Here is a 23,604-nt window from a genome sequence, read left to right as displayed (position 1 = left end):
CTCCATCCCTGCGTGCGTCCAGGGGATTGTTCTGCACCTCCTCCATCCCTCTCCGAGCCCGCAGGATGCTCCTGCACCTCCCTCATCCCTCTCTCAATCCCCAGCACTCTGCTGCACCTCCTCCCTCCCCGGCCGAGCCCCGGGGCCTCTCCCGGTGCCGCTCCCGCCTCTCCCGGTGCCGCTCCCGGTGCGGCGGCGGGCGGGGGGCGGTCGCTGTGGTAACGCGCGTGCGGCGCAGGGGCGGGAGCGCTGCTGGGCGCGGGGATGGCTCCCGGCGGACGGGCAGCGCTGCCTGCGGGCCATGGGCTCCCCTGAAGGTACGGCCTGACCCCCGCACCCCACCCCGCACCCCCAGCGCGGTCCGCGCTCGCTTTGAACGGTTGCACGAAACGCCGCGCGTTGTGGGTCGGAGCGGGATCGGGGCGCCCCCCGAACTCCCCCCGGCGTGTCGGTGCCGCGGCCGGGTCAGGAGCCGGAGCAGCCCCCGGGCGCAGGTGGCAGCCGCCGAGCAGCCGCTGCGATCGTCTTCATGCTTGAGAAACTGGGTTAGTGGCGGCGGCGAGGCGGCCGCAGCCCCGATGAGTCGCGGGCACGGCCCCGGGGGGCGGCGGGGGCCGGGGGAGCGCCCCGGGCACGGGGGGATGGCGGAGCCAGGAGCGGGGATGCTCCTGGCGCTGAAGGACGCGCGTGTGCATCCCCCTGGGGCCGTATCCCTGCCAGATGTTCACCGCTGGGCCTGCATCCCCCCAGATGTGCAGCCCTGGGTGTGTTTCCTCCCAGATGTGCAGCCCGGACACACCCCAGGCCCTGCGTGTCCATCCGGGGGGGTCCAGCAGCGCTTTCCTTAGCGGGGGTGCGGGGAAACTGAGGCAGCGAGGAGCAGGAGCAGCGAGGAGGAGCCCCGGAACGGGCGCTGCTGCCGCTGTCACCAGGCAGCGCTCCCACACAGAGCCGGGAATAGACTCCGGCTCCCGGCGCTGCGGCACCAACGCAGCCCCGCCGCCCCCGGCGCCTCCGCTCCCGAGCCCCATCCCGGGGCGCCGGCACCGCGATCCGAGGGACCCCGGAGGGATGGAGGCGGCCGCAGCCTCCCCGCCCTGCCCTGCCCTGCCCAGAACCGCGATCCCCAGGGTTTGGGGGAAATTGGGGTTTTGGGGGCCAGACCCCAGCGCTGGGTTGTGGCAGATTCCCCAGCACCGCCCAACCTGCGCCGGTGCCGCGGATGGAAATTCCCGCTGGATTTCCCCTCCTGGAACAGCCAGGGGTGGGCGCAGCGCCCCCAGACCCCTCCTGGGGGGGTCGCATCGAGGGGGAGGTTCCGTCCCCCCCCCTCCCCACGCTGCCGCAGCCCCGTGCGGTGCTGGGGGTGCCCAAATCCCCCCAAAATCCCCGCAGGAGGAGCTGGGGCGGCCGCGCCCCGTGCCCAGCGGGGGCCGTGGGGGTGCCAGGGCTGGGTTATTCCCCTGCCAGGCCGGGTTATCGCTGTTTTCCTCCCTCTTTGTGCCGGGGAAAGCGGGAGGAGCGGCGGCCAATACTGCTTCGTCATGATGCCGGCTAATTCTCCTCTTGTTGGGAAAGGGACTGAGCCAGCAGCGAGCCGGGGAGAGGCGAGCGCGGCACCCACGCGGCCACCGCCACCCCCTCCCCGGGCAGCCACGCACACTCCCGCACCCTCCCACGCCCCACGCAGCCTCCCCCGCACGCCCCGCGCGGTTATCGGCGGCGGGGCCGGGCTGCCGGGGGGCGATAGGCTCGTGCCGCCGTTCTCCCGCCCGTTCCGCCGCTCTCCCGGCTCTGGATGCGCCGCAGCCCCCGCGGGAGCCCACGCGTGATTTCGGGGGCTGGGTGCGAGCATCGGCCCGCAGGGATGCGGTGAGCGCGGCCTTGGGTGAGTGAGCGGCTCGGCGGGGACGGGGACACGCTGGGGACGCTGTGGGGACACGATGGGGACACGGAGGGCGCCGGGGCAGCCGGGTGGCGGTGGCCGCTCTCCGTTTTCCCGTCGCTTTTTTCCCCCCCCCCCACCCACGTTTTGTCCCCATCGCTGGGGGGAGGAAGGCGGGGACCCCTCCCTGAGCCCCCCCGGGCCACCCCCGTGTCCCCTCCGCGGGGACATCGCCGAGGGACGAGGCCGGGGCCGCCCAGCCCCACCTGAGCAGGGAATTTGGGAATTTGTGGGGTCTCAGCGCTGCTGCTGGGGGGGAACCCCCCCAAATCCATGAAGGGTTTGATGCTCCTTGGCCGTGGTGGACGCGGAATTTTGGGGTGCCCCAACCCCCCTGGCAGAGCCCGGAGGGGCCAAATTCCCGTTTAGTGGAGCATTAGTGAGGGATTTAGGGGCAGAATGAATTCCCTTTTCCCCACGCCACAGAGCATTGTGGGGGAATTTAGGGGCAGAATAAATTCCCGTTTAGAGGAGCATCGGGGCTGGATTTCGGGGCAGAATAAATTCCAATTTCTGCACCACCATGGAGCATCGGGGGGGGTGATTTGGAGGCAAAATAAATTCTCATTTCCCCACTGCCACGGAGCATCGTGGGGGGATTTAGGGGCAGAATAAATTCCCATTTAGAGGAGCATCGGGGGTGGGTTTCGGGGCAGAATAAATTCCCATTTAGAGGAGCATCGGGGGGGGATTTAGGGGCAGAATAAATTCCCATTTCTCCACCCCACGGAGCATCGGGAGGGGATTTGGGGCGCAAATTTGGGGCGTCCCCCCTAATCTCTTGGCTGTGGATGGAGCTTTCTCTGGGGGGGGGGGGGGGTTCAGCTCCTGGCTCTGGGTGCCAGGCTGGGGTCGTTCCAGGGCCACTTTGGGACCCCCGGGCACCTCCTGGATGTCCTGTCAGGTGTGACCCCAGACCCCCCAATCCTGGGGTACCCAACGCTGGGCGTGCAGAGCCAAGGGTTGGCAGATCCTGGGGGGGTTTTTTGGGGTGCGGGGGCTCCCCCAGAGGCTCAGGGGGAGGCGCGGAGGGTGCGGCCTCCTCACACATCCCCGGCGGGTCCCTCCGCGTGCGGGATGAGCAGGCTAATCCCACTCTAATCCCGGATTAGGAGCCACGTGAGGCGCGGCCCGGAGCGGGGCTGTGGGGTGGCCATCGGGACAGGGGGGCCGAGCAAGGACCCCCCCCCATCATCCCCGAGGGTTTTGGGGTTCAGGCCGCGTCTCCCCCCTCTTTACACCTGCAGGGCAGGCCCGGGGGAAGCTGCGCTGGCCCAGATTCCGCGGATGGGAGGAAACGAGGAGGTGGAAATTCCTCCTTCATCGCCATCCGCTCCGGGATGGGGTGGGCGGGCTGTTGATACCCCCCCCCCTCCCCATCCGTGCGGGGAAACTGAGGCACGGATGGAAAAACGCCCGGCCGGGGGTGGCAGCTGGTGGCGTTTGGTGGCTTTGGAGGCCACCGAGGTGGCGGGGCAGTGACACGGCAGCGATGGCCGGCGACAGAAACAGGACAAGGGAGGAACCGGACACCGGCGGGGCGCGGGTCGCGGAGCCGCTGTCACTGTCGCTGTCGCGCTCAGGTTGCCGCTGGGGCCCCGCGTGTGGCCGTGCCTCAGTTTCCCCGCTGAGCGCGGAGGATGCTCCGGGCCTCGCCGCGCTGTTTGTTTGGAGCTTTGCTGGGAGGAGGAGGAGGAGGATGAGGATGAGGAGGGCTGGGCCGGGCTGGGAAGCGCCGGACACCGTTCCAGGGCGGGCGGGATCCGTCTGTTCAGGGAACTTGTGACCCCGAGTGTCCCCCCCCCGTGTCGCTGCTGGCTGCGAGCCGCGACAGCCGCGCCGCAATTCGGTGGCACTCGGGGGGGTGAGGAGGAGGATGGAGGATGGAGGAAGGCCGGGGGGTCCCCTGGGGGTTCTCAGGGCCTGGCTCCTGGCGCGGCGCCGGGCGCTGATGGCTTTGGCGGCTGCGAAAAGTCAAATCCGGATTTCCTCGGGGTGGGGAGGAGGGAACCGAGCTCTTCCCGCGGCAAGGGGGGAGGGGGGGGGGGCACCGGCACCCCTGCATCGCTGTGAGCCCCGCCCGCACGCGTCCTGTCCGTCTGTCCGTCCATCCATCCTTCCTTCCTCCCTCTCTCCCTTCCCACGCTCCCCGCCCGGCTCCTTTCGGTGCCCTCAGCGTCTCCCTGACACGCTGCTTGTGTCCCCCCCGTCCTGTCCCCGCTCCCCCGAGCCCTCCTGGCCGGGAAAATCCCAAAACAGCCGCGCTTATCTCGGGTCAGGCGCGGTTCCACCGGGGCTCGTTGCCATGGGGAGCGCGGGGCGGTGGCTCCTGCCCGCTCCTGATAAGCTGTCCCCGCGCTCTGGGGACACGGGGGGGGGTGGCACAGTGGTGGCCGAGGTGGCACTGCGGGCCTGGCACCTGTCGCCAGTTTGGTGGCGTCTCTCCGCACGCCCGAATCGGGTTTGTTTTCCTTTTCGTTCTCCTCCATCGCCTCCATCCCCTCGCCGTCCCCGCGTCCCTCCGGTGTCGCCGCGTCCCTCCCGTGTCCCCGCAGCGCCACCGGGGCCGGGGGGCGAGCCTGGAAATTGTGAGCTCAGGGCTGTGCCCAAGCGGACAATGCCGCCCTTGTGCCGCTCGGGCACTGCCCGTGCCACCGATCCCGGGGCTGGGCATGGGGTCAGCGCCTTCAATCCCATTCCAGGGGCGGCTCTGGGGGGTCTTGGTGGTGGGGGGTCCCCAGGGAGGGCTCCGGCAGCCCGGGGATGCTCCCGTTCCATCCCCGCCATCTGCGCTTGGGGACAGCGGGCTTGGTGTCCCCAAAGGCGGTGCCACCCCCGTGCCCTGCCCGGGCCGCTGTCACTGTCGCTGTCGCACGAGCTGTTTCCAGCTCCGTCCCTCCCGAAAGGAGAATTTGGCGGAGAATGGGGAATTTTCCCCTTTGTGAGCGCCTTTGTGGCCCCGCGGCGCGGCCGGGCCCGTCCCGTGCCCGGGGAGGGTTCTGGAGGCCGCGCGAGGGACAAAAGGGCGACACGCGACACCGTCAGCACGGGCGGGCACGGGGACAGCGTGGGGACAGCGCGGGGACAGGGGCAGGGCTGGCACCCGCTCAGCGCCGCTGTGCTCTCCCTGCAGGGCGAACGGCCGAGCCCCAGCGCCCCGGGGGATGCGGAGCCACGGAGGCGGCGGTGAGTGCGGGGCCCGCTCCTGTCACTGTCCCTTGTCGCTGTGTCCTGTGTGTCACTGTCCTGTCTGTCACTGTGCCCTGCCTGTCCCTCACCTGTCCCCTCCTGTCACTGTGCCCTGTGTGTCACTGTGCCCTGTGTGTCACTGTGCCCTGTGTGTCACTGTCCTGCCTGTCACTGTCCCTTGTCACTGTGCCCTCCCTATCCCCTGTCTGTCCCCCTGCTGTCCCTGCTTGTCCCTGCCTGTCCCTCACCTGTCCCTTACCTGTGCCCTGCCTGTCCCTTGGTGTCCCCTTGCCTGTCCCTGTTCCCTCCCTGTCCCCTCCTCTTCCCTCACCTGTGCCCTGCCTGTCCCCTGTCCCCCTGCCTGTCCCTTGCTGTCCCCTCCCTGCCCCTCACTCGTTCCCCTTCCTGTCCCCTCCTTGTTCTTCCCCTGTGCCCTTCCTGGGGGACAGTGGTGGCACCTCCTGGCGGGCCTGTCCTGCTGCCAGCACTGGGGCCGTGCCACCCTCCTTTGGCACCGGGGCTGTGCCACCCCTGCGCTGTCATCGTGCCACCCCCATGCCCGCTGTGGGGATGTGCCACCCCGGGGCTGTGCCACCCGCATGCCACCCTCCTTTGGCACTGGGGCCGTGCCACCCCCGTGCCCGCTGTGGGTCCTGCAGTGCCCAGCCCGTGCCAGGAGGGCGGTGGGATGTGGGACCTCCAGCCCGGGGGGCTCTGTGCCCACCCTGGCAGTGCCCAAACCCCGCGGGGCTCTGTGCCCACCCTGGCAGTGCCCAAAGCCACGGGGGTCTCTGTGCCCACCCTGGCAGTGCCCAAAGCCCCATGCCCTCTGTGCCCACCCTGGCAGTGCCCTCTGTGCCCACAGGAGCCTGTGACTGACACAGCCCCAGCCCGCGGCTGAATGGAAAGGCTGCAGAAGGTACGGGGGGAAGGGGGGGGTGGGGACGGGTTTGGGGGTACAGGGAGGATAAAGGGGGACCAGGGAGGGTCTTGGGGGTCCATTACAGGGTTCTGGGGGGTCCGGGAAGGGTCTTGGGGATCCCTGGAGGGTCTTTGGGGTCCCAGGAGGGTCTTGGGGGTCCAAGAAAGGTCTTGGGGTTCAAAGGAGGGTAAAGGGGGTCCTGAACAGGGTTCTGGGGGGTCCAGGGAGGGTCTTGGGGGACTGGGAAGATCTTAGGGGTCCAAGGCAGGTTCTGGGGCCCGAGGAGGGTCGGTCTGGGGGTTCAGAACAGGGTTCTGGGGGTGCAGGGAAGGTTCTGGGCTTCAGGAAAGGTGTTGGGCTGCCAGACAAGGTGCTGGGGGTCAGGGGAAGGTGCTGGGGTGGAGAACGGGGTGCTTGGGGCACCAGAGAAGGTTCTGGGGGTCCAGAGAAGGTTCTGGGGGTTCCATAAAGGGTGCTGGGGTCTGGGAAGGTTCTGGGGTAGAGAACAGGGCGCCTGGGGGTCCAGAGAAAGTTCTGGAGGTCCCAGAAAGCTTCTGGGGGTGCAAGAAAGGATATTGGGGGTGCAGAGAAAGCGCTGGGGGTGTGGGGAAAGTTCTGGGGATGCAGAACGGGGTGCTGGGGGTGCAGGCAGGGTATTGGGGGGCCAATAAAAGGTGTTGGGGGTCCGGGAAAAGTGCTGGGTCTGGGAAGGTGCTGTGGGTCCTTGCAGGGTGTTGGGGGGTACAGAGAAGCTTTTGGGGCTCCAGGAAAGGGTGCTGGGGGTTCGGGAAAAGTTCTGGGGTCTCGGAGGGTGCTGGAGGTGCTGGGGGTCCAAGAGAAGGTTCTGGGGGTTCAATAAAGGGTGTTGGGGGTCTAGGAGGGTGCTGGAGGTGCTGGGGGTCCAGAGAAGGTTCTGGGGGTTCCATAAAGGGTGTTGGGGGTCCAGGGAAGGTGCTGGGGTAGAGAACGGGGTGCTGGGGGTCCAGAGAAGGTTCTGGAGGTCCCAGAAAGCTTCTGGGGGTGCGTGAAAGGATATTGGGGGTGCAGAGAAAGTGCTGGGGGTGTGGGGAAAGTGCTGGGGATGCAGAACGGGGTTCTGGGGGTCCAGAGAAGGTTCTGGGATGTTCAATAAAAGGTGTTGGGGGTCTGGCAGGATGTTGGGGGTCCGGGCAAAGTGCTGGGTCTGGGAAGGTGCTGTGGGTCCTGGCAGGATGTTGGGGGGTACAGAGAAGCTTTTGGGGCTCCAGGAAAGGGTGTTGGGGGTTCGGGAAAAGTGCTGGGGTCTGGGAGGGTGTTGGGGGTCCAGAGAAGGTTCTGGAGGTCCCAGAAAGCTTCTGGGGGTGCAAGAAAGGATATTGGGGGTACAGAGAAAGTGCTGGGGGTGTGGGGAAAGTGCTGGGAATGCAGAACGGGGTTCTGGGGGTCCAATGAAAGGTGTTGGGGGTACAGGAAAGGTGCTGGGGTCTCTCAGAAGGTGCTGTGGGCTCCGGCAGGGTGTTGGGGGGTACAGAGAAGGGTTTGGAGGTCCAGGGAAGGATGTTTGGGGCCTGGCAGGGTGTTGGGGGTCTGGGAGGGTGCTGGGGTTCAAGAGAAGGTTCTGGGGGTTTCAATAAAGGGTGTTGGGGGTCCAGGAAAGGTGTTGGGGGTCTGGAGGGTGCTGGAGGTGCTGGGGGTCCAGAGAAGGTTCTGGGGGTTCAATAAAGGGCGTTGGGGCTCCAGGAAAGGTGTTGGGGGTCTGGGAGGGTGCTGGGGTGCTGGGGGTCCAGAGAAGGTTCTGGGGGTTCCATAAAGGGTGTTGGGGGTCTGGGAGGGTGCTGGGGGTGCTGGGGGTTCAAGAGAAGGTTCTGGGGTTCCATAAAGGGTGTTGGGGGTCAGGGGAAGGTGTTGGGGGTCTGGTAGGGTGCTGGGGGTCCTGGCAGGGCGCTGTTTCATGGGGTGCCCCGCACGCACACGGGGCTGGTACCAAAGGCAGGGGCAGGCCTGGGCTGCTGCGAGCAGGGCCCTGCCTTCCTCCTCCTCCTCCTCCTCCTCCTCCTCCTCCTCCTCCTCCTCCTCCTCCTCCTCCTCCTCCTCCTCCTCCTCCTCCTCCTCCTCCTCCTCCTCCTCCTCCTCCTCCTCCTCCTCCTCCTCCTCCTCTCCAGCCCAGCCTGGCAGCCCCATCTAGCGGCAGCGCGTCCTGGCCGAGCGCTGTCACCTCCCAGCTGTCTCTCCCTGCCCGTGCCACCAGAAATGCCAACCCTCAGGGGTCTGGGGTCTGTGGGTGTGATGGTGCTCACAGGGGTCTGAGGTTGAGGGAAGAGATGAGGATCTGACTCCGTGTTTCTGAAGGCTTGATTTATTATTTTATGATATATATTACATTGAAACTATACTAAAAGAATAGAAGAAAGGATTTCATCAGAAGGCTAGCTAAGAATAGAAAAAGAAGGAATGATAACAAAGGTTTGTGGCTGGGACAGAGAGCCCGAGCCAGCTGACTGATTGGCCATTAATTAGAAACAACCCCATGAGACCAATCCCAGATGCACCTGTTGCATTCCACAGCAGCAGATAATCAATGTTTACATTTTGTTCCTGAGGCCTCCCAGCTTCTCAGGAGGAAAAATCCTGAGGAAAGGATTTTCCATAAAAGATGTCTGCGACACGTGGGCACAGGGGGATCGGGTTCTCCACTTCCCACAGTGACCCCGAGATGTGTTAAAGTCTCTTTTCCCACCCCAGCAGCCAAAAAAGGAGCCAGAACACTTCTATCTCCACTCTCAATGTTGCTTAGTGTATTTCATCTATAAAATTCTTTCTCTGCCCAGCCGAGTTTTATTCAGCAGGACAGACAGAAGCACGCTGACACCCTCGGTTATCTTTTTATACAAAAACTACGTGTACAATATTAACAATTCCTTCCCAATACCCATCACCTGTGTTAGACAGTGAGTTTCTACTCTAAACCAATCTGTCAGTGCCACCATCACAGCAGGAGATGGAGGCCAAGAAGAAGGAGAAAGGCTGGACGTGCCCAGATTCCTCCATCTTGCCCACTCAACTCCCCTTCTAAAAACCTCAAAAAATCTATTTTTCACCCCATGACAAACTAATGATTATTCTGCTTAGACATTTGTGGCTTGCAGGTCTTCATATAAAGTTGGTAATTTTTTTCCATGGGTTAAAATCAAAATCTCAGGTCTCTTGAGCTCTGTGCCAGGGTCTCTGAGGCCCCATTCTAAAAACCCCCAAAAAATCAAAATTTTCACCCCATGACAACTAACTATTATTCTACTTAAACTCTTTTGACTTGTAATTCTTTGTAATTGTTTTTTCTTTTGACTCTTTTGACTTGTAATTATTTGTAATTTATTTTTCCAAGGGCTAAATCAAAGCTACAGGGGTCTTGAGCTCTGTGCCAAGATCTCTGAGCCCCCATTCTAAAAACCCCCAAAAATCAAATTTTCCACCCCATGACAACCAGCTATTATTCTACTTAAAGTCTTTTGACCTGTAATTCTTTGTAATTGTTTTTTCCAAGGGCTAAATCAAAGGCACAGGGGTCTTGAGCTCTGTGCCAAGGTCTCTGAGCCCCCATTCTAAAATCCCCCAAAAATCCATTTTTTTCACCCCATGATAAATTCATTATCATTCTACTTAAACTGTCGTAGCTTGCAGGCCTTCATATAAAATTGGTAATTTTTTTTTTCCATGGGTTAAAATCAAAATCACAGGGGTCTTGGGCTCTGTGCCAGGGTCTCTGAGCCCCCATTCTAAAAACCCCCAAAAATCAAATTTTTCACCCCACGACAACTAACAATTATTCTACTTAAACTCTTTTGACTTGTTACTCTTGGTAATTTTTTTTTCCAAGGGCTAAATCAAAGGCACAGGGGTCTTAGGCTCTGTGCCAGGGTCCCTGAGCCCCCATTTTAAAAACCCCCAAAAATCCATTTTTTTCACCCCATGATAAATTCACTCTCATTCCACTTAAACTTTCATGGCTTGCAGGTCTCCAATAAGGTTGATAATTTTTTTTTCCACGGGTTAAAATCAAAATCACAGCGGTCTTAGGCTCTGTGTGAGGGTCTCTGAGCCCCCTGGCAGGGGTTTGTGCAAGGACAGACAGACGGATGCCCCGAATTCTGACACAGGGGTGTCCCCAAAACCCCTGGGCTGAACCCCCTCCCCATTTTCCACCCAGCAGCCTCTGACCTCCCCTGGGAGCGTCTGCTCTTCCCGCGGATCCAGCGTTCCCGGCTCTCCCTCCAGCATCGTGGTAAGGAGCCGTTCCCCGCTCCCCACCTCACCCCTAAATCCCTGAGGAGGTCGGGATGGGACCCCCCAAAACCATCCCCGTTCCCCCCGGCACGGCCTTGGAAGGTGTGAATCCTGAATTTCCCAAAAAATCCCCTTCTGAACCCCAAATGAAGGCGTTTTCCCTTCATTCCAGGCCAAAATGGACAATAAGGTCTTGAAGTACGAGGACCTTATAAAGAATTCCCTAAATTTCCCAAAACTTCCCTAAAATTCCCCAAAAATTCCCAAAATTTCCAGAAATTTCACTTCTGCACCCCAAATCAAGGTGTTTTCCCTTCTTTCCAGGCCAAAATGGACAACGAGGTTCTGGGCTACAATCCCATTATTCACAATCCCATGAGCTCCTAATCCCACGAGCTCCAAGTACTTTACAAAAAATTCGCGAAATTTCCCAAAATCTCCTTTCTGCACCCCAAATTAAGGCATTTTCTTTTCCTTCCAGGCCAAAATGGACAACGAGGTCCTGGGCTACAAAGACCTTGTAACAAATTCCCAAAAAATTCCCTTCTGCACCCCAAATGACTTTTTCCCTTCATTCCAGGCCAAAATGGACAACGAGGACCTGGGCTACAAGGATCTTATAAAAAATTCCCTAAATTTCCCAAAAATTCACTTCTGCACCCTAAATCAAGGTGTTTTTCTCTTCATTCCAGGCCAAAATGGACAATGAGGTTCTGGGCTACAATCCCATTATTCACAATCCCATGAGCTCCCAATCTCATGAGTATCCATTGAGTATCCATTCCCAACCCCATGAGCTCCAAGTACCTTACAAAAAGATTCCCTAAATTTCCCAAAATCTCCTTTCTGCACCCCAAATTAAGGCATTTTCTTTTCCTTCCAGGCCAAAATGGACAACGAGGTCCTGGGCTACAATCCCATTATTCACAATCCCATGACCTCCAAGTACCTTACAAAAAAATTCCCGAAATTTCCCAAAATTCACTTCTGCACCCTAAATCAAGGTGTTTTCCCCTTCTTTCCAGGCCAAAATGGACAACGAGGTTCTGGGCTACAATCCCATTATTTGCAATCCCATGAGCTCCCAGTCTCATGAGTATCCATTCCCAACCCCATGAGCTCCAAGTACCTTACAAAAAGATTCCCTAAATTTCCCAAAATCTCCTTTCTGCACCCCAAATTAAGGCATTTTCTTTTCCTTCCAGGCCAAAATGGACAACGAGGTCCTGGGCTACAAGGACCTGGCTGCCATCCCCAAGGACAAAGCCATCCTGGACATCGAACGCCCCGACCTGATGATCTACGAGCCCCACTTCACCTACTCGCTGATGGAGCACGTGGAGCTGCCCCGCAGCCGGGAGGTGAGCGGGAATTTCCAGGGGTTTTTGGGAAAATCCCACCTGGAAAGGAGAATCAACACGATGGATTAGAATTCTAGAATGATACGAAAAAAATTCCAGCAGAAAAATAGCTGAAATTGATTAAAATTCATTATAATTCGTGGCGGCTCGTGAAGGTTGTTAAAGTTGTTGAGATTCAGTTAAAACAGTGAAATTAATGAAAAGTAATTGAAAATAATTAAAAATTAAATTGAAATTAATTAAAATAAAATGAATAAAAAATAAAATTTAAAAAGAAATTAGCAATAAAGAAAATTTTATTATAAATAAGACAATGCTTTATAATTATAATATTTAATATATTTAATACTATATTAATTCAGTATATAATATACATTATATTACATTATATTACATTGTATTACATTCCATTCCATTCCATTTTATTTTATCACATTACATTATATTCTATTACATTACATTACATTATAATAATCATATTATTTTTATATTTTATAATTATTTTTAAAAGAAATTAAAATAATTAATAAAATTAATTAAAATGTAATGTATTATATTACATTACATTTAATTATATATATTATTATATTATATTATAATACATTATATTCCATTATATAATTTATAAAAATAAATTACAATATAATGTGGTATATTGCACAATAAATTATAATATAAATTATAATATAATGTATAATGTATATATATTATATACATTTTGTATATAATGTATATATACACATATATATAATATATACATTATATAGTATGTATATATACATATAAATAATATATATATATTATATACATAATATATAATGTATATAAATTATAATATAATGTATAATGTTACACTATATTACATTTAATTATATTGTATGATATTATATTAAATATATTAGTTTTATATATTTAAATTTTTTTTAATTAAAAATAATTAATTAAAAATAATTATAAAATTATTTTTATATATTTAAAAATTAATTTTTAAATATATAAAAATAAATTAAAAATAAATTAAAATTACGTCAATCCTTGCCTTCTGCAGCGCTCCCTGTCTCCCAAATCCATGTCTCCTCCTCCGTCTCCAGAGGTGAGTGCTGGCCCTGCTGTGGGATGAGGGGGTGGTGCTGACCCGGGGGGGTCTCTGACCCCAATCCCGTTTCCCGCAGGTGATCCGGGAGTGGCTGGAGAGCCGCCCCCCCAGCAGCACCCCGCTGCCCCCCTCGCGCCAGGGCCCCGCGCCCACCCGCAGCAGCGTCCAGCACTTCCACCGCCCCGGTAACGGAACCGCCCCGGCGCCCCAAAGGGGACCCCGGCACTGCCCGGGCCAGCCAGGCTGCCCTGGAGCCTTCTCCCAATCCCATCACCTTCCCTTCCCAACCCCATCAGCTCCCAACCCCGTGTGTTCCCAGCCCCATAAACTCCCACTCCCAACCCCATGAGTTCCCATTCCCAACCCCGCCAACTCCCACTCCCAACCCCGTGTGTTCCCAGCCCCAAAAACTCCCACTCCCAACCCCATGAGTTCCCATTCCCAACCCCACCAACTCCCGCTCCCAACCCCATGAGTTCCCATTCCCAACCCCACCAACTCCCGCTCCCAACCCCATGAGTTCCCAGCCCCATAAACTCCCATTCCTAATCGCATGAGTCCCCATTCCCAACCCCACCAACTCCTACTCCCAACCCCATGAGTTCCCATTCCCAGCCTCACGAGTTCTCATTCCCAATCCCATGTGTTCCCAAACCCATAAATTCCCATTCCCAATCCCATGTGTTCCCAAACCATAAATTCCCATTCCTAGTCCCATGTGTTCCCAAACCCATAAATTCCCATTCCTAGTCCCATGTGTTCCCAAACCCATAAATTCCCATTCCCAATCCCATGTGTTCCCAAACCATAAATTCCCATTCCTAGTCCCATGAGCTCCCAACCCCGTGAGTTCCCACTCCCAATCCCATGAGCTCCCATTCCCCACCTCATAAATTCCTACTCCCAAGCCCATGAGTTCCCATTCCCAACCCCAAGAACTCCCACTCCCAACCCTATCAGCTCCCACTCCCAATTCCATGTGTTCCCAACGCCATGAGCTCCCAATTCCCTGAGCTCCCATTCCCAACCCCGTAAATTCCCACTCCCATTCCCATGAGTTCCCATTCCCAACCCCGTAAATTCCCATTCCAAACCCCATGAGCTCCCATTCCCAACCCCAGAGTTCCCAATCCCAACCCCATGAACTCCCATTCCCATGAGTTCCCAATCTCATGAACTCCCATTCCCAACCCCATGGGTTCCCAATCCCAACCCCAGAGTTCCCAATAACAATGCCATGAACTCCCATTCCCAACCCCATGAGCTCCCAATCCCAACCCAATAAATTCCCAATCCCATAAATTCCCACTCCCAATCCCATGAGTTCCCAATCCCATAAATTCCCACTCCCAATCCCTTGAACTCCCACTCCCAACCCCACAAATTCCCATTCCCAATCCCATATATTCCCAACCCCATGAGCTCCCAACCCCACAAATTCCCATTCCCAATCCCATATATTCCCAACCCCATGAGCTCCCAACCCCATGAGTTCCCATTCCCAATCCCATAAATTCCCACTCCTAATCCCATGAGTTCCCAATCCCATAAAAAAATTCCCGCTCCCAATCCCATGAATTCCCAATCCCATAAATTCCCACTCCCAATCCCTTGAACTCCCACTCCCAACCCCACAAATTCCCACTCCCAATCCCTTGAACTCCCACTCCCAACCCCACAAATTCCCATTCCCAATCCCATAAATTCCCAACCCCATGAGCTCCCAACCCCATGAGTTCCCATTCCCAATCCCATAAATTCCCAACCCCACGAGTTCCCACTCCCAACCCCAAACCTCCCTTTCCTCCCAGAGACCGACACCACAGAGCTCAACATTTACAAGAAGCCCCCGATCTACCGGCAGAAAGGTGAGTGTGGGAAGGGCAGGGGGGTCCATCCCATGGGATGGGGCACCCCAGGAATGCCCCCTCACCCCCTCTGTGCCCCCAGACCACCATTCCAGTGCCCACCACGGGAAGCATCTCATCGAGGACCTGATCATCGAATCCTCCAAATTCCCGGCGGCGCAGCCCCCAGACCCCAACCAGCCCGCCAAGATCGAGACCGACTACTGGCCCTGCCCGCCCTCGCTGGCCGTCGTGGGTAGGTGGCACCAGGGGGCTCTTCCCTCCCGGAGACCCCAGGTGGGGTGGGAATGGCTGGAATGTCCCTTTGTCCCTTTTCCCGCAGAGACGGAGTGGAGGAGGCGGATGGCGTCCAAGAGAGGCGAGGAGGAGGATGAGGATCTGACCGAGGAGATGAAGAACCTGCGGGAGCTCCAGAGGCAGGAGCTGAGCAAGGTCAGGGCTGGGTGGCATCTTTGAGGGGCTGGGGGTGATGGGACCAATCCCAATGGGTGTCCCTTGGTGGCATCTTTGGAGGGCTGGGGATGATGACACCGATCCCAATGGGTGCTCCCTTGGTGGCATCTTTGGGGGGCTGGGGGTGATGGCTCCAATCCCAATGGGTGTCCCTTGGTGACATCTTTGGGGGGCTGGGGATGATGGCACCAATCCCAATGGGTGTCCCTTGGTGGCATCTTTGGGGGGCTGGGAGTGATGGCACCAATCCCAATGGGTGTTCCTTGGTGGCATCTTTGGGAGGCTGAGGGCGCTGGCATTGGATGTCCCAATGAGGGTCCCTTGGTGGCACCTCTGGGGACTGGGAGAGCTGGCACTGATCCCAATGGGGGTCCTTTGGTGGCACCTCTGTGGGGACACTGGCACTGATCCCAACGAGGTCCCTTGGTGGCACCTCTGAGGGGCTGGGAGTGATGGCACCAATCCCAACAGGGGTTGGGATAAAAATAAATTAAATTGAATTAAAATAAATTAAAAGTAAATTTAAATTAATTCAATCCTTGGTGGCATCTCTGAGGGGCTGGGGGTGATGGCACCCATCCCAACAGAGGTCCCTTGGTGGCACCTCTGGGAGTGATGGCACCAATCCCAACAGAGGTCCCTTGGTGGCAGCTTTGGGGGGACACTGGCACCAATCCCAACAGGAGTTGGGATAAAAATGAAATAAAAATAAATTAAATTAAAATAAATTTAAAACAAATTAAAATTAATTCAATCCTTGGTGGCAGCTCTGGAGGGCTGGGGATGCTGGCACCGATCCCAATGGGGGTCCCTTAGTGGCAGCTTTGGGGGGCTGGGGACAATGGCACTGATGTCAATGGGGGTCCCTTGGTGGCAGTTTTAGGGGGCTGGGGATGATGGCACCGATCCCAACAGGGGTTGGGATAAAAATAAAATGAAAATAAATTAAATTAAATTAAAATGAATTTAAAAGAAGATTAATTCAATCCTTGGTGGCAGCTCTGAGGGGCTGGGGGTGATGGCACTGATGCCAATGGGGGTCCCTTGGTGGCACCTCTGGGGGGACACTGGCACTGATCCCAATGGGGTTCCCTTGGTGGCACCTCTGAGGGTGTGATGGAACCAATCCCAATGGGGGTCCCTTGGTGGCAGCTTTGGGGGGCTGGGGGTGATGGCACCGATCCCAATGAGGTTCCTCGGTTCCCAGGTCACCTCCAACCTCGGGAAGCTGATCCTGAAGGAGGAGATGGAGAAGTCGCTCCCGATCCGGAGGAAAACTCGCTCGCTGCCGGACCGGACGCCTTTCCACACGTGTGAGTGGGATGGTTCTCCTGGACCCCGGCCCTTTCCCTCCTCATTTCTGGGTGCCTGCACCCCAAATCCTGCCTGTACCTTCCAAACCCCACCTGCACCTCACAAACCCCTGCCTTCATCCCTGCCTGTCCCTGGTGGTCCCTGCCTGTCCCTAAATGTCCCTGCCCATCCCTGGTGGTCCCTCCTGTCCCTAAATGTCCCTGCCCATCCCTGAGGGTCTCTGCCTGTCCCTACAGGTTTCTGCCTGTCCCTGCCCATCCCTAAAGGTCCCTAAAGATTCCTGCCTGTCCCTGCCAATTCCTAAATGTCCCCATCCTTCTCTGCCCGTCCCTGCCTGTCCCTAAAGGTCCCTGCCAGTCCCTGCCTGTCCCTAAAGGTCCCTGATGGTCCCTGCCTGTCCCTGATGGTCCCTGCCCATCCCTGCCTGTCCCTAAATGTCCCCAAAGGTCTCTGGCAGTCTTGGCCCATCCCTGCCTGTCCCTAAAGGTCCCTAAAGATTCCTGCCTGTCCCTGCCAATTCCTAAATGTCCCCATCCTTCTCTGCCCGTCCCTGCCTGTCCCTAAAGGTCCCTACAAGTCTCTGCCCATCTTTGGTGGTCCCTGATGGTCCCTGCCCATCCCTGCCTGTCCCTAAATGTCCCCAAAGGTCCCTGGCAGTCTCGGCCCGTCCCTACCCATCCCTGCCTGTCCCTAAAAGTCCCTACAAGTCTCTGCCCGTCTTTGGCGGTCCCTGATGGTCTCTGCCCGTCTTTGGTGGTCCCTGATGGTCTCTGCCCATTCCTGGTGGTCCCTGCCCATCCCTGCCTGTCCCTAAATGTCCCCAAAAGTCCCTGGCAGTCTCAGCCCGTCCCTACCCATCCCTAAATGTCCCCAAAACTCCCTTCCTGTCCCTGCCTGTCCCGAAATATCCCTAAAGGTCCCTGCCTGTCCCCAAATGTCCCTGACTCTCTCTCTGCCTCTCTCCCAGCCCTCCACACGAGCTCCAAGAGCTCCTCCCTCCCCGCCTCCGGCCGGAGCACCCTCACCCGGGTAAGTGACTGTCACCTGTGTCCCCCACCCCAACACTGCTGGGGTCACCCCAGGCTGCTCAGGGGTTGGGTTGTCACCCCTGTGACCCTGTCCCTGTGTCTGACCCTGTCCCTGTGTCTGTCCTTGTCCCCCACAGCTGCAGTCAGCAGAGTTCGGCTCGGCGGGGAGCGAGAAGGGGAGCCCTGGTGAGGGGCAGGGACTGGGGGTGTCCTGGGGAGTTGGGGTGTCCTGGGGGTGTGGGGGTGATCCTGGGGTGTCCCTGGGAATGTGGGGATGTCCCTGGGAGTCTGAGGGTGTCCTTGGTGATGTGGGGGTGTCCTGGGGATGTGGGGGTGTCCCTGGTGATGTGGGGGTGTTTTAGGAAATGCGGAGGTGTCCCTGCGGGTCTGGGGGCGTCCTTGGGGGATGTGGGGGTGATCCTGGGACTGTGGGGGTGTCCAGGGTGATGTTCCCAGGAATGCGGGGGTGTCCTGCGGATGCCGGAACGTCCTGCAGAGATGTGGGAATGTTTTGGGGGTGTGGGGGTGTCCCTGGGAGTGTGGGAGTGCCCTGGAGATGTGGGGGGGATCCCGGGTAGCGTGGGGGTATCCTGGGGATCGGGGGGGGTGTCCCGGGGAATGTCCCCCGGAATGTGGGGGTGTCCTGGGGATGTGGGGGTATCCCTGGTGATGTGGGGGTGATCCTGGGGATGTGGGGGTGTTTTGGGAGTGTCCCCAGGAATGTGGGTGTGCTCTGGGAGATGTGGGGGTGTCCCGGGGGTGTGGGGGTGTCCTGGGGATGTCCCCGGTGATGTGGGGGTGTTCTGGGAGATGTGTGGGTGATCCTGGGAGTCTGGGGGGGTGTCCTGGGGATCTGAGGGTGTCCCTGGGAATGTCCCCAAGAATGTGAGTGTGCTCTGGGAGATGTGGGGGTGTCCTAGAGGGATGCTGGAATGTCCTGGAGATGTGGGAGCCTTTTGGGGATGTGGGGGTGTCCTGGGAATGTGGGGGTGTCCTGAGGGATGCTGGGGTGTCCTGGGAGGTGCGGGGGTGTCCCTGGAGATGTGGGGGTGTCTCAGGGACCGGCAGGGTGCCACAAGCCCGAGCTCAGTGGGATGCGGGGGCGCAGCACAATGTTGGGGTCCCCCGGGCTGAGCCCCCTCCTCTCTCTGTGCAGCCCTGCAGGTAAGAGCTCACCCGGACACGGACACGGAGACGCAGGAACGGTGACGGGGGCGGGGAGGGGACACCGGGGCCACCTCGGGACGGTCCCTGCAGGGGGGGGAGGGACCTGGAGCTCCTCACCCGGGCTTCAAGAGGGGGGAATTGGGGGTGGGGGCCGGGCTGACCTCAGGTTTGCCCCCCCAGAACGGCCAGCGGGGACGGATGGACAGAGGGAACTCCCTGCCCAGCATGCTGGAGCAGAAGGTGAGGGGGACTGGGGGGGCTTAAATGGGGTTTGGGGCATTGGTAGGGGCTTGGATGGGGTTGGGGGCTCGCCTTGGATGGGGCTTGGATGGAGCTGGGGGGACTTGGATGGGGTTGGGGGCCTTGGATGGGGCTTTGGGGCGTTTGGATGGGGCTGGGGGGTGTCGGATGGGGTCAGGGGAGGAGCTTGGGTGGGGTTTAGATGGGATTTGGATGGGGCTTGGGGGGGCTTGGATGGGGTCAGGGGAGGCTCTCACAGCCCTGTGTCCTCCCTGTTAGGAAAATGAATCCCCAAACACCAGAGGTTTGTGTCCAAAAAGGAGACAGAGGAGTCCTTTGACTTTATTCCAATCAAGGCAGAGGCCATGGGGCATCCCCTGGGGTCTCTCCAAGTTTTGGAGGAGCAGCCTCCCTTTTTATCCCAATTTCCAGCCACATTTCCCTTCTCTCTTTCCCCATTTCTGAGGCACTTGAGAGGTTCAGACTCCCCAGAACACCTGATCCCAAAGGTTCCCCTCTAATGCATAACCCTGCCTTTTAATTTTTAATTCTTATGGAATTTAGGGGTTTTCCCCCATTTCTGAGGTACTTGAGAGGTTCAGACCTCCCAGAACACCTGATCCCAAAGGTTCCCCTCTAATGCATAACCGTCCCTTTTCATTTTTAATTCTTATGGAATTTAGGGTTTTTCCCCATTGTTTCTTTCATCTTTCAATATCCAATTTCATTTCTCAGCAAAACTGAAATCAGTTTACTTGTAAAAAAATCAGTTTATTTGTAAAAGCAAATATCTCTTTTCCCATTCCTCCATCAGTGGAATCCTTCCCATTGTTCCTTTTACCTCCCAGCCCCGGTTTTATCAGCCCCACAGCTCGTTTGGAAACCCGAATCCCCCGTTTCTCTGCCCGTTTTTCCAGATTTACCCCTACGAGATGCTGATGGTGACGAACCGAGGCCGAGTGAAGCTCCCGCCCGGCGTGGACAGGACCAGGCTGGAGGTGGGGCTGTGTCATTGTCACCCTCGGGGGTGCTCTGGGGGTGTCACCGTCCCCTGTCCGTGTCACCATTCTCTATTGGTGTCACCGTCCCCTGTCCGTGTCACCATTCCCTGTCTGTGTCACCATCCTCTATTGGTGTCACCATCCCCTGTCCATGTCACCAACCTCTATTGGTGTCACCATCCCCTGTCCGTGACACCATCCTCTATCTGTGTCACTATCCAATGTCTGTGTCACCGTCCCCTGTCCGTGTCACCAACTTCTATCTGTGTCACCGTCCCCTGTCCATGTCAATATCCCGTGTCCGTGTCACCGTCCCCTGTCCGTGTCACCATTCTGTATCTGTGTCACCATCCTCTGGGTGTGTCACCGCCCTCTATCCGTGTCGCCATCCTCCAGTTTTGTCACCATCCCCTGTCCGTGACACCATCCTCTATCTGTGTCACTATCCAATGTCCGTGTCACCAACTTCTATCCGTGTGACCATCCCGTGTCCGTGTCACCGTCCCCTGTCCATGTCACCATTCCCTGTCCGTGTCACCATCCTCTATTGGTGTCACCATCCCCTGTCCTTGTCACCATTCCCTGTGTCACCCTCTTCCATTGGTGTCACCGTCCCCTGTCCGTGTCACCGTCCCCTGTCCGTGTCACCATCCCCTGTCCATGTCACCATTCCCTGTGTCACCATCTTCCATTTGTGTCTCCTTTTTGGACACCAACCTCTATTGGTGTCACCATCCCCTGTCCGTGACACCATCCTCTATCTGTGTCACTATCCAATGTCCGTGTCACCGTCCCCTGTCCGTGTCACCAACTTCTATCCGTGTGACCATCCCCTATCCATGTCACCATCCCCTGTCCATGTCACCATCTTCCATTGGTGTCACCGTCCCCTGTCCATGTCACCAACCTCTGTTGGTGTCACCATCCCCTGTCCGTGACACCATTCTCTGTGTCACCATCCTCTGTCCATGTCACCATCCTCTGGGTGTGTCACCGTCCCCTGTCCGTGTCACCATCCTCTATTGGTGTCACCATCCCCTATCTGTGTCACCGTCCCCTGTCTGTGTCACCAACCTCTATCCGTGTCACCGTCCCCTGTCCATGTCACCATCCCCCGTCCGTGTCACCAACCTCTATTGGTGTCACCGTCCCCCGTCCATGTCACCAACCTCTGTCTGTCACTATCCTCTATCCGTGTCACTGTCCCCTGTCCGTGTCACTGTCCCCTGTCCGTGTCACCGACCCCTGTCCGTTTCACCATCGTCTATCAGTGTCACCCTCCCCCGTCCGTGTCACCATCCTCTATCCATGTCACCGACCTGTGTCCATGTCACCATCTCCTATCCGTGTCACCAACCTCTGTCCATGTCACCATCCTCTATCCGTGTCACTGTCCCCTGTCCGTGTCACCGACCCCTATCAGTGTCACCCTCCCCTGTCTGTGTCACCGTCCTCTATCCGTGTCACCGACCTGTGTCCATGTCACCATCCTCTATCCGTGTCACCCTCCCCTGTCCATGTCACCATCCTCTATCCATGTCACCGACCTGTGTCCATGTCACCATCTCCTATCCGTGTCACCAACCTCTGTCCCCTCCCTTGCAGCGCCACCTGTCCCCCGAGGATTTCCTCAAGGTGTTCGAGATGTCGCCGGAGGAGTTCGGCAAGCTGGCGCTGTGGAAGCGCAACGAGCTGAAGAAGAAAGCCTTCCTCTTCTGAGCCCTCCTCCTCCTCCTCCTCCTCGGGCCAGCTCCGTCCGTGTCGTGCCGTGGAATCGCTTCAGGGCTCCCCAGCCGGTTTTTATTGGGGTTCCCCCCACAGCTCCTCCTCCAGCCCCCCAAATCTGTGTGCCCCCCAAATTTGTGCCCCCCACCTCAATCCTGGTGGGACTGGGGGGGATTGAACCCGCCTGGCATGGCGAGAAGGGGGGGTCGAACCTGCCTGGCACGGGTTGGGGATTGGGGGGCTCCAACCCGCCTGGCACGGGGGAATGGGGGGGATTGAACCCGCCTGGCATGGGGAGATGGGGGCATCGAACCTGCCTGGCATGGATGGGGCTGGGGACATTGAACCTGCCTGGCATGGGGAGCTGGGGGGGTACAAACTTGCCTGGCACAGGGAGTTGGGGGGCTCCAACCTGCCTGGCATGGGGAGATGGAGGCATCGAACCTGCCTGGCATGGGGAGATGGAGGCATCGAACCTGCCTGGCACGGGGGAATGGGGTCGGGGGGGCTCCAACCTGCCTGGCACAGGGGGAAGGGGCTGGGGGGACTCGAACCAGCCCCTGCCCCATGGTGGGCACGGTTCGGCTGAGGGGGTCTCTGGGCTTTGTGCCCCCCTTTCCCCCCCCTTCCCCCAGGAATGTTCCTGGCTCTGCTTTCAGCCCCCTGGCACCGCTGAGGTGGCGCTGGGGGGTTCTGCTGTGCCCATCTCCCACCCCGAGGTGCCCCCCAAGGTGTCCCTGTGCCCACCCCGAGGCTCGGGAAGAGCCCACACTGCCAGACCGATGTTCTCCCAGCAAAGCCAGGCCTAAATCCCAGCTTAACCCCCAATCCCTGCAGCCCCCCAGCTCCGTCCCCCCCCGGTCCCTCCTGTGCCAGGAGCTGCAGAGGGGACCCCAAGGACACACTGCCAACGCCCCCCAGCTCCGGGCTGGGCAGAGGGGCAGGGAGGGCACCCCGGGGGTGGCAGGGTTGGGGTGGGGGGACCCTGGGGCATCTCCAGCTGTGGATGGGGGGGATGCAGGGGGCGATGATTTGGGGGGCACAGGAGCGATGATCTGGGGGCATTAGGGCGATTATTTGGGGGGCACTGGGGTGATGATTTGAGGGGCACAGGAGAGCACTGGGGTGATGATTTGGAGGGCACTAGAGTGATGATTTGGGGGGCACAGGAGAGCACTGGGGTGATGATTTGGGGGGCACAGGAGAGATGATTTGGGGACACTGGGGCAATGACTTCGGAGGCACCAGAGCGATGATTTCAGGGGCACAGGAGAGCACTTGAGTGATGATTTGGGGGCACAGGAGTGATAATTTGGGGAGCACTGGGACGATTATTTGGAGGGCACTGGAGTGAAGATTTGGGAGGCACAGGAGGGCACAGGAGTGGTGATTTGGGGGGCACAGGAGGGCACTGGAGTGGTGATTTGGGGGGCACAGGAGGGCACTGGAGTGATGATTTGGAGGGCGCTGGAGTGATAATTTGGCCACCGAACAGACACGGATGGACTGGAGCAGGGCACGGCTCGATGGGCACCGTGCCCGCTCTCCAGGGCTCGCCACTGTCCCTGTCCCCTCCCGGACAAGGCTCGGCACCGGGCAGCACCTTCCCTTCCCTTTCCCCTCTCCAGGCACACGTTTTGGGCAGGACCCCTCTCTCCCCGCACCCCCCGACCCCTCCACGCTCCCCGGTTTTTGTTTCCAGCCACTTTCCAGCCGCTAGACCTTGTTGGGATGTAAAGAATGTAATTTATCGGGAATTCACTGGCCCATACTTGCCTTTCACTGCTACAAACGACATATCTATAAATATATATATAAATATGGGTTGTTTTCAGACTGGACTACAGTGATTCACTTTCTCTGTTTTTTGTTAGAGTTTATTTTATTTGCTGGTGTCGGAGAATCCGCGTGAGAGTGATTTTTTGCTTACAATTAAAGGTGAAATGGCTTTATCCAGCCCGGCTCCGCAGCTTTTCTTCCTCCCCTTGTCCAAAATTCCCCCTGGATTTTTGGGGGCCGGGTCCCTGCAGATGGC

At 57.7% G+C, this 23,604-nt stretch overlaps 1 protein-coding gene across 1 annotated transcript; it reads left to right on the top strand.

Annotated features, from left to right (window-relative positions):
* The first annotated feature begins 231 nt into the window (after positions 1–231).
* On the top strand, positions 232–22,000 carry DMTN (dematin actin binding protein). Its single transcript, XM_058042521.1, has 17 exons — positions 232–317; positions 5,079–5,131; positions 6,000–6,053; positions 10,240–10,314; positions 11,522–11,677; positions 12,726–12,770; positions 12,850–12,958; positions 14,585–14,641; positions 14,724–14,876; positions 14,964–15,073; positions 16,302–16,407; positions 17,376–17,437; positions 17,574–17,622; positions 18,593–18,600; positions 18,784–18,843; positions 19,761–19,841; positions 21,450–22,000. Exons 3-17 carry the CDS (start codon positions 6,036–6,038, stop codon positions 21,561–21,563), a joined length of 1,203 nt encoding a protein of 400 aa, XP_057898504.1. The 5' UTR covers positions 232–317; positions 5,079–5,131; positions 6,000–6,035; the 3' UTR covers positions 21,564–22,000.
* Positions 22,001–23,604: the final 1,604 nt, after the last annotated feature.

Source organism: Melospiza georgiana, chromosome 31, assembly GCF_028018845.1.
Source record: "Melospiza georgiana isolate bMelGeo1 chromosome 31, bMelGeo1.pri, whole genome shotgun sequence".
Taxonomy (NCBI): domain Eukaryota; kingdom Metazoa; phylum Chordata; class Aves; order Passeriformes; family Passerellidae; genus Melospiza; species Melospiza georgiana.
This window is presented reverse-complemented; position numbering and strand designations above follow the sequence as displayed.

What these genes read in the sequence shown, in the direction of transcription:
- DMTN (XM_058042521.1), top strand. An exon ending in CTCCTCCTCCGTCTCCAGAG is followed by an intron (nt 12,771 to 12,849) that starts GTGAGTGCTGGC and finishes CGTTTCCCGCAG; the next exon opens with GTGATCCGGGAGTGGCTGGA. An exon ending in GCCCTCGCTGGCCGTCGTGG is followed by an intron (nt 14,877 to 14,963) that starts GTAGGTGGCACC and finishes CTTTTCCCGCAG; the next exon opens with AGACGGAGTGGAGGAGGCGG.